Source organism: Lithobates pipiens, unplaced genomic scaffold, assembly GCF_037356315.1.
Source record: "Lithobates pipiens isolate NorthernLeopardFrog02 unplaced genomic scaffold, aLitPip1_a1.2 Scaffold_10, whole genome shotgun sequence".
Lineage (NCBI taxonomy): Eukaryota > Metazoa > Chordata > Amphibia > Anura > Ranidae > Lithobates > Lithobates pipiens.
Genome location: NW_027507686.1, coordinates 210,551,450 through 210,568,267, shown reverse-complemented (window position 1 = coordinate 210,568,267; position 16,818 = coordinate 210,551,450). Strand labels below are relative to the sequence as shown.

The following is a 16,818-nucleotide window of genomic DNA, read 5'->3' as shown; positions in this document are numbered from 1 at the left end:
GATGTGCTGGTATCACTTAGACCTGAGTCTGTAGGCTGGAGTGAAGATAAAGGTGAAGATTCTGAAGGGTTGCTATCCCCCAACTGTACTGTTGTATTGTCCTGTACATTGTCAGCTTGACTTGTGAAATTATCCTTGACATCAATGCTGGATTGTGTAGTGTTGTCATGAAAATTAACATTCCCAGTCTCTGCTGTTTGTTCCATTGCACTGAGCACTTCACCCGTTGCAGAGAAAGGGGACGGTTCTTCAGAAGGCCACACTTCACTTGTTAAGATGCTTTCATCTGTTGTCGTTGTTAAACCTGTAATGACAAGCACATTTGTATGTTTTAAATTGCGGTTGCCGACAGAAGCATAAATATAAATATAAATATAAAATATAAATGCAAAAAGAATCAGAAAAAAGGCAATATTAAAAAACACCAATAAAAGTCCTCTTAAAATATTGCAGCAGCGCTTTCCGGCTACCTTTAAGCTTCCACCAAACTTCACCATGTGCGGCAGAATCTCCCCTTAGGGGATACACTCACCAGACAATCAATAATATGTATCCCCTAAGGGGAGATTCTGCCGCACGTGGTGAAGTTTGGTGGAAGCTTTATACACAGCACAACAAAAGACTTTTCTCCTACTAATATGTGTACTTCACTCATTGACTATTTATGAGAATTTAAGTCTGAATTTAAAGGTGGAGAAGAAGGCGCTGCTGCAATATTTTAAGAGGACTTTTATTGGTGTTTTTTTTAATATTGCATTTTTTCAGATTTGTTTTAAAATAAGTAGCTTCTTTTTAAGTATTATAATACTAGTATTTAGAACCATAAGGTGATTGGTCCAAGAGGCGCGGAGGGGTGTTCACTGGGGCACACTTTGAACATATTTTATTTACTATGCAAAAAGAATGATAATTGGTGTGGCCTGTATTTGTTGTGATATATATTCATATACTGTAGTCTAGTTCTGGATTATGATTTTGAGAATGAATACACCATGTAAATTGTATGTATGATTTACCGTATTTAAATATATCCCCTTTATTTAGGTACTGTTTAAATTAGGATCTAAAGTCTGCCTGTTCAAATAAATTGAAAAAGTTAACAATATCCATGGTGTGTACTTACTATTCCACAAATGGTAGGAATGTTGCTACTTTAGAAAAAAATCTGGCCCATCTCTGATCTAAGCATTTCAAGACCAAATGGTAAGCAGCTGGTCACTGCCATTGCTGACTATTTTACATAAGTGACACAATGCCAAAAGCTGAGTCCACAGGATAACAAGGATAGCTTGGCATGTCCAGATGGAGAACAGGAAAGACTTCCACAATATTATACATTCAGCTTATGATCTAAAAAGGCTAAATAGCCTGAATGCGACATGAAGTAGCTCAATAAGTGACAACTGTAAGAATAAAATAATCAATAATAATAGGAGGTACAAAACCCTTGAAAAACGAAAGGTGTTTGTGTTGACAGAAGCCACCAATTAGGTAATAGCTTTTTGTGATAGCTGCCCTTTAAATCTTCCAGCGGTCACCAATGATTAAAAAGTTAGCCTTGGGCAAAAATAACTACCATTCATTAGCCATTCATTGGTGAGTCACATATATTATATTGGAAATAAAGATATTATATATCCTGTACAGAGACGCATGTCTGTAAAAGTTTTCATTAATCTTCTAGATCCTTGTATAGCTAGTAGTAGTCATTTTTAATTGGTTCTCTAATGCAGAAGATATTTCACCACTTACCAAGTAGGTTGTAGGTTGTAAGCAGTGGTACTGTTATGAACAAGGGGAAGGATGCACTATTTTGCAGGGAGACTAAGGAGACCCCCCCCCCCCCCCAGCACGATATTTAAAGGAATATTTTTCATTTTTATTGTTCCACTTTAAGCATTATTAAAATCAGTGCTCCTGAAAAAGCTGCAGTTTTTAAAACTTTTTTTTGCATTGATACATGTCCCCTGAGTCAGGACCCGGGTCTCCATAAACTTTTTATGGTAATAACAGGCATATAAGCCTTTAAAATAGTACTTTTGATTTTTCACTGTCGTGTCCCATAGACTTTAACGGTGTTCACATGTTCACACAAATTTTTTGCCTGTTCGCATGATCTGCTACAAACCGAAGTGGGGGTGGGGGATGTTCAGCTCATCCCTATTCCTGACCCTCATTTGAACAGAGGAAGCCATTGGGATGAGGCTGAGGGATGAAATGTTATGAAAATTACAGGCCAAGCCTAGTTGAATATGATTAGTTACTACGAACTTTACTGAGGAAGCATCCTTCCATAGCTGATTTCCCCTTTTGAAAACACTAGTAGCGTGGGAGCAAAGCCTGGTCAATTATATTGAAATGTTCTTTTAATGCTGTCACGTTAGAGGCTGCCTAAAGGGCCTCCTCCGCTGGTACTAGGTCCCAGCCTGCATTGCTAACTATGTTTCCCGGGTTGTGGTCAGCGAGAGGATGAAATTCGTGTTTGGTGGTCCTGCCCCAGTTTATTCGGATTCTGATTGAGGGTTGTTGGACTTTTGTTCACTCTCTTCCATATACCCATTTGCAGAAATGCCAAATTAGCACTCCTTCACTGTCCAATTCTTCTATCAGCAGCAGCCACTTAACTATCTATCACCACCAAGTGTGCAATAGCCAGGGCCTGGAAAAAACCCACTGTTCCATTTGCGGAAGTGAAGAGCATCCTGACGACCAAGATAGTCATTGAAAAGATGACCAATATCCTCCATGACTCCCACCCAAAGTCCCTCAAAGTGTGGGCTCCATGGTGGTCTTTCACTCTTACAACTCTTCCCCTGGCCAGTTTGGGTATTCCTGGTTAATCTTGCCTGCCCTCTAGCTTAGGGGAACTCCCTTCTTCTGCCTTGCTTCCTCTCTTTCTTTAATTTCCGCCTTGTTTTTTGTTGTTTGACAGTTAATTTCATAGTTTCATAGTTTCATAGTTAGTAAGGTTGAATAAAGACACCAGTCCATCCAGTTCAACCTGAGTGAGTGTCTACCCCTATCCCTGTACATTGCACACTCACATTGGTCCCTACCCTCAAGGAGCCCACAATCTAAGGTCCCCATTCATATACTAGTGCCAATTTTGGACAGAAGCCAATTAACCTACCTGCATGTCTTTTGGATTTTCTTCTGAACATTCTATGTTACTCTATTCTGCTATTCTACGATTTGTCTATTGCTTATACCCCAATGCGTAGGAATATTGTGGTGGTATTTTCTCTTTTAGATTTCAATAAAATACATTGTAGCAGAAAATACTAGTGCCCTGGTTTTAATGTCGATCCAGTGGCTTCAATTCTTTCTTATCCAGTGACCTAAAAACAGTATGTAAATTATGAGCTTTGACTTTTCCTGACCTAAAAGCACTGTTGCAGGGGCAGCCCGGTATCCAGAATTTGCATAAGATGCTCCTGGCAACAGCAGATTCCATATTTCTGTCATCCCTTTAAACCTCTTTGAAGGCGGGTTAGCAAGCTTGATGGCACTTTGAGTCATAGTCATATAGCTACAATTGCAGATAAACGTCACAAATTCTGCCATACAGGTCATTATTTGCCAGTTGTCATGGTAGAGCTAAAGCTATATTCATTTGAAATGTTTGTAATTGGAATTCATGCCTGTTCTTTCAAAGGATATTTATAGTTATTTCTTTCAATTTCCCACAATGAAAATCTTCAAGTAACATTGGTATTCAGGTATTCTACAGCGGGTCTGACAAAGTGTACATCCTAATAGTATATTATCTTTCCTGGTGGTCAAACTGTGATCTGAACCCATTTAAAAGCAGTAGGATCCAAAACCTACTTGATGACGACAGCTTGCCTATACAAGCTGCAGACACATTTAGCCATTTCACATAAAATAATTCACTCCAGCAGAAGAGCCGCTCTGATACTGTTTCTTTTAAATCTACAAAGCTGAGAGGTGATTTAAAACCTTCCACGCAGGTGAAGCTTTTCTAATAAATTAAAGCTAGCTAAGAAAAAAAAAATGAATAGTAGAATAATAGTAAACAAAAAGATTTTGCTGCACTACTGATATTCAGTTTGGAGCTGCCCTGCAGTCATTTATTTATGCCACTGGGTGTCCTCAGTCTGTCAATCTGAATCCTGATACCCCATTTGTTCTTGTGTTTGCACACCAGTTCTGTCAGTGGAGAGCCTCTCACCTGGCTGCAGATCACTTGTCCAATTACCTCTATCTGATCAGGCATGGCCTTTCAGAGCTGCTGAAGGAGGGAAGCCGAGAAAATTATCTTCCTTGGGCTTGTCCAGAAACCAAGGGAGTTGAGGGAAATAGAGTTAAAGGGGCCTGCATCTGCGTATAGTGAGTAAATGGTGCTATTGCAGAGTTACCAATCTAGTGATGCAGTACCAAACCTATTCTGGCACATGATATCAAGGCACTGCCCCTGGACAGGAGGAATTCTGCAGAAAGTTGTGAAACTGCCAAAGGAAGAAAAGAACAAAGAAGTCCCATCTGAAGTAACCCAGAAAAAAGTGTATATATATATATTTTCAAAAGTTTTGGGGCGCCTGCCTTTACACGCACAAGTGCATTTGTGAGATCAGGCACTGATGTAATGAGAAGGCGTGGCTCACAATCTCTGCTCTAATTAACCCCAAAGGTCAGGACTCTGTGTAGGCCAGTCAAGTTCCTCCACCCCAAACTCGCTCTTCCATGTCTTTATGGACCTTGCTTTGTGCACTTGTTGGAACAGGAAGGGGCCATCCCCAAACTGTTCCAACAAAGTTGGGAGCATTGGAAATTGTCCAAAATGTCTTAATATACGGACGCCTTAAGAGATCCATTCATCGGAACTAGGGGGCCAAGCCCAACCCCTGAAAAACAATCCTCCACCAAATGATTTGGACCAGTGTACAAAGCAAGGACCATAAAGACATGGATGAGCGAGTTTGGGGTGAAGGAACTTGACTGGCCTGCACAGAGTCCTGACCTCAACCCAACAGAACACCTCTGAGATGAATTTGAGCAGAGACTGCGAGCCAGGCCTTCTTGTCCAACATCAGTGCCTGACCACACAAATGCGCTTCTGAAAGAACGGTCAAACATTGCCATAGACACACTTCTAAACCTTGTGGACCACTTTCCTAGAAGAGTTGAAGCTGTTATAGCTGTAAAGGTTGGACCAACTATGGACTAAGACCGGGATGTCATCATGTTCATGTGTGCAGGTGTCCCAATACTTTTGTTAATATAGTATATATATATATATATATATATATATATATATATATATATATATATATATATATATACACACACACATATATATATACACACACACAGGCATACCCCACTTTTGAGTTCACAATGGGGTTTATTTTCTAGAGGTGCAAAATCAGGCTCATACTGTACAAGTACTGGACTGATTGCTATGGACAACTTAGTTTTCTTTCTCGCAATCTTCATGCATCTTTCCCGATGTAGCATAAATTCTTTCTGGGCTGAAGCTCATCTGGGTCAGAGATTACAGCTGCTTTCCACTTGTCTGGTGTTTGAACTGCGGTCTGCATTTTACACTTGCAATTAAAGATTAATACAAAGTGTGTTATGGCACGGCGCTGTCAGACCTGTAAATAAAGATTAACACCAGTGTGTCTCTATGCTTTAGTACATGGCAGAAGATCTTGAAGTTCCTTCTGAGACTAATTTAGACAATTACCAAAATGGCCCCAAGATTGTGGAAATGTTCAGAAAGTACTTAATTGTTTTTTTCTGATAATTACTAATTATAAAAGTCAGCGCTGCGAAACAAATAACACAGTTCTGCCTTCTCAGCGATGAGGGGAAAGCTAATCCTGCCTTTCAGGAAAAGCTGTTAATAAACTTTCACAGATACAGAAACATATTGTTTGTAAAAGTTCCTTTATCAAAAGGCATCCTACTCTGTGCAGACCCTTTTCTTGGAGGTGACCACATTTATCCTGTACAAAGACTAATATGTTACTAATGATGGTAAATTCTAGGATGTAAACAGAGAAGCTCCTGGTACAACAGTTCAACTGGCTTAGAGGACTTTTTGAAATATTTAAAATTATCAACTACAGCCAACAAGTCTTGGGGGAAAAAACACTTCCCATCTTCAAGGCTTGTGTAGTCAATGCACCAAGGGCCATGTTTTAAGGCTTGATAAAGACTAGCGCCATATGATGGCACTAAAGGAGGCCTGTAGAGAGATAGAAGCCTAGGACCAGAACAGGGATCACGTACATCACGGATCTGCTTCTACAGAAACATATTGTTTGTAAAAGTTCCTAGGACAAGAACAGGGATCACGTACATCACAGATCTGCTTCTACAGGAACATATTGTTTGTAAAAGTTCCTAGGACCAGAACAGGGATCACATACATCACGGATCTGCTTCTACAGAAACATATTGTTTGTAAAAGTTCCTAGGACCAGAACAGGGATCACGTACATCACGGATCTGCTTCTACAGGAACATATTGTTTGTAAAAGTTCCTAGGACCAGAACAGGGATCACGTATGTCACGGATCTGCTTCTACAGAAACATATTGTTTGTAAAAGTTCCTAGGACCAGAACAGGGATCACATACATCACGGATCTGCTTCTACAGAAACATATTGTTTGTAAAAGTTCCTAGGACCAGAACAGGGATCACGTACAGCACGGATCTGCTTCTAAAGAAACATATTGTTTGTAAACATTCCTAGGACCAGAACAGGGATCACGTACATCACGGATCTGCTTCGACAGAAACATATTGTTTGTAAAAGGTCCTTTCTCAAAAGGCATCCTGCTCTGTGCATGTGTGTAGACAGAGAAGCTCCTGGTACAACAGTTCAACTGGCTTAGAGGACTTTTTGAAATGTTTAAAATCAGCAACTACAGCCAACAAGTCTTGGGGGAAAAATGCTTCCCATCTTCAAGGCTTGTGTAGTCAATCCACCAAGGTGCAAGTTACCAATGATGGTTCCTTACACTTTACTTTGATCATTCTCATAAAAAGTCGTGATGAATAGGAGTGGTAAAACCTTGAAGCACAGTGATTTTGATTGCAGCAGTCAATGTTCAAAGCATCTTTGAATAAAGAAACATTCTCCAAGCCATTTCTATATATTCACTCTTCTGGATTAGAGTAGAATGCTCAGCATTCCAAAATGGGCTTTGAGTATTCTTTTGCAAATACCAAAATATGACAATTTTGATTACTGTGTTTCCCCGAAAATAAGATCTACTCTGAAAATAAGACTTAGCATTATTTTCCAGGAGAACTGCAATATAAGCCCAATCTCGAAAATAAGCCCTAGTTTAAAATGCTTGTAAAATCCTATAATCAACTCTATTCTACAGTAGAATATAATGTACAATGTATGTGTTTCTGTAATATAAATGCGGCAGAGAGAGCTCTGGCGGGTCACAGAAGTGCAGAGCGGCTCTATAACGTAGGCATTTGGCACAATTATATTACAGAAACACACCCATTGTACATTATATACTACTGTAATAGAGTGGATTATAGGATTTTTGCAAGCATTTTAACTCGGTTCACACTGGGCATTCCTGTCAGGCAGGGAGAGAGGGGAAGGGAAGACAGCAGATTACGTGGTAAGACCTACTCCGAAAATAAGCCCTACAGTGTATTTTATTGCCAAAATGAATATAAGACCCGGGCTTATTCTCAGCAAAACACGGTACCTCTCTGTTGGCAGGTGCAGTCTACTTTCTCCACTGCAGCGGCACTGCAGTTGAAGAAGAAGTCACGAGGAACATGGTCCCTTTATGGTTTCCTGGGTCAATGGGGAAACAATCCAATTGGATGCTGTTGCCCCAAGTGACTCTGGCTACCATCTTGGATTCTGGCAGGCCATTTTTAAGGCCCTAGTTCCCAGGTTTGGTGTACATTTAGCAAGTTGGTACAGGAGGGACAGGTACACCGCCTGTTGGGAATAGTACTACTAGCACTAGGGAAAGGTTCCTGATAAGAAGAGAAAGCGTAGGGTCGCATCTCTTCTGGACACCTTCCCTATTGGGTGCAAAATGGCCAGGCCACATTCTGTCCCTGTCTCAACAGATGCTGTCAGTCTGTCTGGAAGCTGCTCTTTCGCACTGTTGGAGACTGGGAGTGCCCTGGCTGGGTAGCCTTCCTACCTGGTTTGTTGTAAACTGTTGCAATATTACTTCAATACAAGTTTTACATTGCACCCAACTGTGTGAATTATTGCCGCTGCATATGCCGCACCCTACCTACATGCCCTTAAAGTGTCATAACAAATCACATGTGCAGCACCATAGCAGTTGAAGATTAAACGGAGGCAAAGATGGCAGCTTCCTTGGCTGAAAACGATAGGGGAGTTTACTTCCACTTTAAGCCCTGTTCACCATGTCTACTAATGCATTCCAGTACAACTTTATTTCTTTAAACAAAAATCTGCAAGGTGGATGGATAAATCAATTCACCCGTAGAAAAAACAGCGCATAATACTCAATAGAAAAAAAGAAAATTATATGCAAATTGTGCTAGTGCAACCTATTGTTCTATGGAAAGAATATTTCTATCTTCCCAAATGTAGCCATACAATCACAATATTGTCCATGAACACTGTCCATATATCTAAATTGTACTGAGTACGTAGGATAGTTACAGGGAACAAGTTGAAACAGGATATCTATTTCAGTCCATCAACAGACCATAAAATTTAAGGCTAAAACTAAAACAAAATGTCCTGGTATAAATCAAGAGGAGTGTACGATGCAATCCTTCCTTAACATGAAAAAACAGTGATCCCGAATTTGCTGGGGTACAATCTCAAGACTGAAGTGACCCCCCCTTAGTAATGCTCTTACCAGATATGCCTGGTTACATAGGCTCTTCGAAAATAATCCTCATCCGCTCGATTTCATCCGGTTCATCTGTGCTAGGTAATACACGGTCGGATGTGCTTGGTTACACGGGCTCTCAGATGTTACTCATCAGCTCTGGCAGGTCTTGTGCAGCTGGGAACAGAGATTATGTGATCACTTATAAAAAAAGAAAAAAAGTGGATGGGATCCAGCCGATGAGTAAAATCCGAGAGCCCGTGTAACCAAGCACATCCGACCGTGTATGCAGTGGATGGGATCCAGCTGATGAGTAACATCTGAGAGCCCGTGTAACCAAGCACATCCGACCGTGTATTACCTAGCACAGATGAACCGGATGAAATCGAGCGGATGAGGATTATTTTCGAAGAGCCTATGTAACCAGGCATATCTGGTAAGAGCATTACTAAGGGGGGGTCACTTCAGTCTTGAGATTGTACCCCAGCAAATTCGGGATCACTGTTTTTTCATGTTAAGGAAGGATTGCATCGTACACTCCTCTTGATTTATACCAGGACATTTTGTTTTAGTTTTAGCCTTCAATTTTATGGTCTGTTGATGGACTGAAATAGATATCCTGTTTCAACTTGTTCCCTGTAACTATCCTACGTACTCAGTACAATTTAGATATATGGACAGTGTTCATGGACAATATTGTGATTGTATGGCTACATTTGGGAAGATAGAAATATTCTTTCCATAGAACAATAGGTTGCACTAGCACAATTTGCATATAATTTTCTTTTTTTCTATTGAGTATTATGCGCTGTTTTTTCTACGGGTGAATTGATTTATCCATCCACCTTGCAGATTTTTGTTTAATGTTTTTTAGTGGTTTTATTGATTTAATACCTTTTAGAACAGCTGCTTAAAATTCCACAACTCCCAGGTAGAAAGCATATTCTTTAATGCTAAGCGCCTTTTATTTGCGTGGTTAACGGGCGGAGGTTATCCTAAGCAAAGGCACATATTTGTACAACTTTATTTCTAGTGATATTTCTGGTTCTAACTTGACTTTGTCTCCTCAGAATGTGTCATTCACAGAACCGTTACCTCTTCATCAAGCACTTGACAGTACCAACCATCTTGGATCAGGCAGAGCCTTTTTAAGGCCCTGGCTCCCAGGTTTGGTGTGCATTTGGCGAGTTGGTAGAGTAGGGACAAATGCACTGACTGTGAGAAACAGCACTAGCACCAGGAAAAGGTTCCTGATGAGGAGAGAAAGGGTAGGGTCATATCAGTTGTGGATACTTTCACGATTGGGTGTGAAACAAACAGGCCACATTCTGCCCCTCTCAACAGATGCTGTCAGTCTGGCTGGAATCTGCTCCTTCATGTTCTTGGAAACTCGGAGTGCACCCGCCTGGGTAGCCTTCCTACTGGCTTTGTTGAGAACTGTTGCAACATTACTTCAATACAAATTTTACATTGCACCTAACTGTGTGAATTATTGCCGCTGCATATTCTGTACCCTACCTACATCTGCTTAAGCCCTGTCCATCATGTCTACTAATGCATTCCAGTACAATTTTATTTTTAATGATATTTCTGGTTCCTAGATGACTTTGCCTCCTCGGAATGTGCCATTCACAGAACCATTACCTCTTCATCAACCACATAACAGTGCCCTTTTAACTGGCTTTGTAGCGAATCAGTCTTTTCACTACCGTAATTATGGAATTTCTGAGTTTCGATGAAAACAGTAAAAAATTGTTGCCTGAATAGGTATTGTAACGCCATCTGCTGCAAACGATTGTGCCAGAAAATGACAGATGAATTGTCTGCCAATTTATCTCAGACAGAAGCAAAGCTTATTTATCAAAGTCTGTCTGTAACACTGCATGTGGAATTGTTGCAGAAGAAGGCAATATATTTTGAAACGAATCTGTACTATACCAGGCACTTGGAAAATTTGCCAACATTTGAGAAGAACTGCTCCCAAAATGCATTTCTTTGCTTTGGGTGGAGTGTAACAACGTTTGATCCCTCACCGGTTCTTTGGAAGTCTCTGGTACTCCAGCAAGGACACCATCCCCACCTCTAGGCACTGTGGTGGGAGGATGAGAATGGTATATAAGTTCTCTGTGTATTTATACAGGGAATTCATTAGAAGCCACAGTACCCAGGCACACAGTACAACCCTCCATGGGAAAACTGTATATGGAGTGCCAACTGGTGATATTTGAGGCTCAGCTGAAAAGCCAAGCATTAGCTGTTACAGCCATTGGGGGGCTCCTCATTGGCATAACAAAGAGCTTAAAAAAGATCTAATAGGGTATCAGACATTGCATAATTCTATTTTATAGGAAAATCTGCTTAGAAACAAAGTTACAAAGTGAGTCGATCTACTGCAGCAATTTTTTTTTCAACAGTGCAAGTAATTATGAGAATGTTCAATAATGTGTTTTACAGAGAGAAACAAATTCTATTGTGAACAAACAATACTCTGATAACCATTTGTAACCTTCCAATCGACAATAAGGCAACTCATAAAAAGGTGGGGATTGTTCATCATTTGCTGCAGAGTTCTAATTGGCCTTCAATCTCTGTAATAGGGCTAAGCGAGTGATTTTGTTGAACTTTACCAGGAAAACAGCAATTTTGCCTCGCCTTTTAAAAAAAAATAAAAAAAATGAACACTTGCTGTCTGGGGCAACTATAAATTAGAACTATAGGCAAAATTTAGGGAGTAAGGGAGGGTTAAAACCCCTGCCAGTCAATTTTTTGCCATCTGTGTCCCACTGGGGAGATTTAACTTCACTTCCTGCCCCATAGGCAAAACAGCAAATAAGAGGAAATCCCTGCAAATTAAGGGAATCCTTTGGGGATTCCGCACTAGTGTCCCTCCCTATTGGAAGATTTCTCCTCTATTATTTCTCTAGAGACAACCCAAATTTTGGGATTCTTTTTCACTTTCAATGATAATGGTAAACAGGACACACAGAGAACGGGAATCTCCCTAACGTGGGCACAGACAGTAAAATAACTGACAGGTGTTCTAATCTATCTCCACTCTATCCAAAACTAAAAAAAAAAAAGTTTTGTCTTTGTATTTTTACATTTCTCACAAACTTGTCAAATCAGCATTTTTTTTGCTAGAAAATTAATTAGAACTCCCAAATATTGTATATTTTCTAAAAGCAAAGGCTCTGGAGAATAAAATGAGGACTGCTGCAATTTTAGTAAATAGACACCAAACATGTCAAGATTTAAAACTGCGCACACCTGTGAAATGGTGACAAACCTACCTAGCCTAAAATTATCCATAGGTGACTCTTTAACCACTTGCCCCCCGGAAGGTTTACCCCGTTTCTGACCAGGCGTTTTTTCTTTTTGCGATACTGTACTGCGTTACTTTGACAATTACGTGGTCGTGTGACGCTGTACTCAAATAAAATGTATATCCCTTTTTTCCCAGTAGTAGAGCTTTCCTTTGGTGGTATTTGATAACCTCTGCGGTTTTTATTTTTTGTGCTATAAAACAAAAAAAGACAGACAATTTTGAAAAAAAAAAAAAAATATATATATATATATATATATATATATATATATATTTCTTATTTCTGCTATAAAACATATCCAATAAAAAAAAGGAAAAAAAACGAATTTCTTCATCAATTTAGGCAAATATGTATTTTGATTGGTTTACACAAAAAAGTTATAGCGTCTAAAAACTGTGAGATAGATTAACACAATTTTTATTTATTTTCGCTAGTAATGGCAGCGATCTGCAACTTATAGCAAGACTGCGACATTGCAGCAGACAAATTGAACAGTAAGTAATACTTTTTTTAGGACCAGTGACACTAATACAGTGATCAGTGCTAAAAATATGCACTGTCACTGTACTAATGACACAGGGCAGGGAAGGAGTTAATATCAGGGGTAATCGAAGGGTTAAATGTGTGCCTAAGGAGTGCTTGCTTACCGTGTGGGGAGGTGGTTGTACTATGGGAACAACTTTCCCTTCTCACGGAACGTCGATCTGCCTTGTTTACATAGGCAGACCGTCATTCTGCCTGTGTCCCAAACAATCGGCGGGTCCTGGCGGACATCCCATCTGCTGGACCCACTGATTGGCTCTAACCACAGTGGGAGTAGGTCGCCAGCGGCATGCCCCAGACCCGAAAGTGCAGAATCACATACAGGCATGTGATTTTGCACAGGAGAGCCGCCTTGCTGCCATATATATATACAGTATATGGTTGGCAAGCAGTTAAAAGCCTTTACAGGTTGCCAGTTTAAAGTTAAACATGAGCTCTGGAACTAGAATTATTCTTCCCACTTTGGAGTTAGTGACAATACCTCACACGTGCGGTGTGATCACCATTTACACAGGCAAGCAGGACCTACATTTGCGTTTGCGCATGAGCTCAGAGAGGGGGGCTTTAAAACGTTTTACATTTATTTTATTTAAATGTATTTTTTACACCTTTTTTGTTTTTGCTATCACAAGGGATGACCAACTCCCTTTGTGTTAGCTTTGGGCGGAGGTAGGTACTCTTTAAGGAAAGAGCATGGCCTATTAGACCCCTGATACCTCCTCTATCTTCCAAGGCAGCTGATCAAATGGAGATCTGTTTGATTGGCTGCTTCTCTGGCTGGTGCCAGCCAGGTAAACACTGCACTGAGAACAGAAGTGATGAAATCCTCAATGCTTGTGGCTTTTTTCATCACAGAGGAGATCGGTGAGCAGATGTTCCTCCATCTCCTCTGTGATCAGCCGTAGAAATAGGGCCAAAGAACAAGAAGTGGATAAAGTTTGCCCCACTAGTTTTGCTATACCACCGCTAGACCCTAGTTTTCTAGCTTGCTATTGAATTGTATTATCCCCATATGTGCATAATTGTATACATATGAACTACAATAAGCCAATCAATATAATCATGTATGATTGTTTATTATCCTGTTATTTATAGTATCTTTTAGTATGACTGTATATATAAAATGCATCATGGAATTTATTATCATCATGGATTATCTTTCTAACCATGTTATTGATCTTATCAATTAATAAATATGTTTCTATACAATCATTGTACTCTTTTGCAGATACACGCTTCTTTCAAAGTCCCTACTCCTGTCCCTCCCCCCCCCCCCTTTACCAAGACCCTAGCTTTAGGGTCGTTTCACAATCCGCGGGGAGTCGATGCACTGATCCCCGCTAAGCAGGCAGATGATAGGTCCGTCTCTGCTCACTGTGCTGAGACAGACCTGTCAGACCCTCATTCTCCTCTATGGGGAGATCAGATGAAAATAGACTGCCTGTCTTTTTTCATACGATCCAATCCGATCCTCCAGGCCGATAGAATTTCACGGACAGGATTGGATCGGATACTGGCAGATGTCAGCAGACATGTCACCGCTGACAGCTGCCACTCCATAGAGGTGCATGGAGCATCCGATCAGGTCCACCTGAGAAACCGACAGGTCCACCTGATCAGAAAGCCTGGGTGAAAAGGGCCTTAAAAATAATTTTTGCTCTCTTGGTGTGATTTGGCTTTGTTAATTAACAAAGCCCCTAATTCCATCTCAGTGCTGACATGGTGCCCACATGACTTTATTGATGAGCATACCTTTGCTGATATATGTGCCTATAATGGACACTTAACTCACCTAAAATCACTTACAAGATAAAACACCTGGAAGTTGTATTGTTGCCACTGAAAGCCTATTAATGCAAAAATAGAGCTATGTTAAAATGGGAGTAAATTCCCATGTATGATGTTTACATATAGGTGCAGTAAATATGCACGGTTTAGGAGATATTTGCTTTAGATGCAAACGGTAATGTCACTGGCGCTTGCGCTCTGAAGGAACGGCATACCCATGTTGTTCCATCAGAGCCGTGCCGAAAATAGCGACTCCTGTGCCGACTCGGCCAAAGCCCACGAACTTGGAAAGAAGATCAAGTGAAGATGGAAGCACCTGCAGCGATGACAGTGCACCGCTGGAAGGCTTCGCTTTCAGGTAGGTCTGTCATAATGGGCTAGTATACGATGCATGGTAGCACATTATGACTTTAAATTGCCCAGGACCCAACTTTTTTTTTATGCGGTTTACTACCACTTTAAAGTAGATGTAAACTCAAAATTAATATATTGTTCAGTATGTCTGGCATCATGGCTCACCATATACAGTTATCTTAAACAAATTATTTTTCTTAAATCTGTTGCAAAATTTCGTACCTGGGAATTCTGCCAGTAACATCACTTCCTGTTGCAGGCTGACAATGCTAAGCCACGGTCTTGTAATTAGCAGCTTCATTGCCCGCCAAATATGTGAGTTTTGGTCATTGGTCTGCCTTTGGCCATTGGTCTGCCTATCTGCTAGACAGTGAAGGATTACAAACAGCAGACAATGCGCTACTAATTGGGAGACAATGGCTTAGTATTGTCAGCCTGCAACAGGAAGTGCTATTATTGTCAGGATCTCCAAGTAGGGAACATAAAAAATGACAATTGTATATAGTGAGACATGATGCCAAACATGCTAAAAAATATTTTTGGGGATTACATACACTTTAAAGCTGTTCTTCACTCTATTTGAAAAAAACAATGAAAACTTAGGCCGCGTACACACGGGCGGACTGTTCGCCCAACCTTGTTCGTCAAACAGTACGACCAACAGTCTGCTCAAAATTTGCATGAGCGGACTTGACCACACACGATGAACGAACAGTCCGCTGAAACCGTGCGCGATGACGTGAACGGCACGTACGACGGGACTAGAAAAACGACGTCCTATACACTGCAATGCAACCTTCGGCGTGTAAATTCTTTCTGAGCATGCGCGAGACTTAGTTTGACGAACAAGCCTACACACGAGCGGACTGTCCGCTCAAACCAAGTTTCAGCGGACTGTGTAACGGGAATTCCGAAAAACTTTGTTCGTCAGACTGTCCGCTGAAACTGTCCGCTGAAGCCCACACACGAGCGGACTGTCCGCTGAAACACTGTTCAGCGGACAAAGTTGGGCGAACAGTCCGCCCGTGTGTACGCGGCCTTAGAAGGTACAAATACTATAACTCCTGACTTTTAATAAAGGACACTTACCTGTCCAGGGATCCAGTGCCGTCCTCACCTGGGCCAATTCTTTGCCGGTCTTAAGGTCCCTGGCGCTGGCATGTCTAGAATGGGAAGCCGGCTGTGACTCCTTGTGGCTTCACAGCCGGCTGTGCGCTGTGAAAAGTACTGCAACCTGCTGGGACCTGTGATGTGTCCCAGAAGGCCTGAAGTAGGAGCGGGTACCTACCAAAACTAGGTACCCGCTCCACCTCCAAAAAAATGTCCAAAAGAAGAGGGAGGGAGGAGATATAAAGCAGAACTTCCCCTTTAGAGGGACGTTCCACTTATGAGGAATGATAAAGCACCCAAAAGTACATTTGGGGTTGCTACTCAATAACAGTATAATTAAAGCGGAGGTCCACCCTAAAATGGACCTTCCGCTCATCGGATTCCTCCCCCCCTCCGGCGCCACAATTGGCACCTTTCAGGGGGGAGGGGGGTGCAGTTACCTGGATAAGGTAACTGCACCCACTTCCGGGCTAGCTCTCTGCGGAAAGGGGCGTACATTACGCCCCTTTCCGCAAGTGCCCGCCCCCTTCCGCAAGTGCCCCGCTGCCTGCTGGGAAACACACAGATCCCAGAGGCAGCGGGGACCGTCCTCATTGCGCAGCGCGGCTCGCGCATGCGCAGTAGGGAACCGGGAAATGAAGCCGAAAGGCTCCATTTCCTGATTCCCATACCCAAGATGGCGGCGGCAGCACTCGAGTGTCGATCTAGAGATCGGCTTCGGGTGCCGACATCGCGGGTGCGCTGGACAGGTAAGTGTCACTATTTTAAAAGTCAGCAGCTGCAGTATTTGTAGCTGCTGACTTTTAAAAAAAAAAAAAAAACGCGGAGTCCCGGCGGACTGCCGCTTTAAAGCCCAACTCTAGAATT

At 41.5% G+C, this 16,818-nt stretch overlaps 1 protein-coding gene across 1 annotated transcript in view; it reads right to left on the bottom strand.

Moving 5' to 3' along the window:
• KIAA1549L (KIAA1549 like) overlaps positions 1–16,818 on the bottom strand; it is a 282,999-nt gene that overhangs the window by 179,319 nt on the left and 86,862 nt on the right. The window contains exon 2 of the mRNA XM_077460909.1: positions 23–304. Within this exon, the coding sequence (XP_077317035.1) occupies positions 23–304 (282 nt within the window). The remainder of the gene's footprint in view (positions 1–22; positions 305–16,818) is intronic.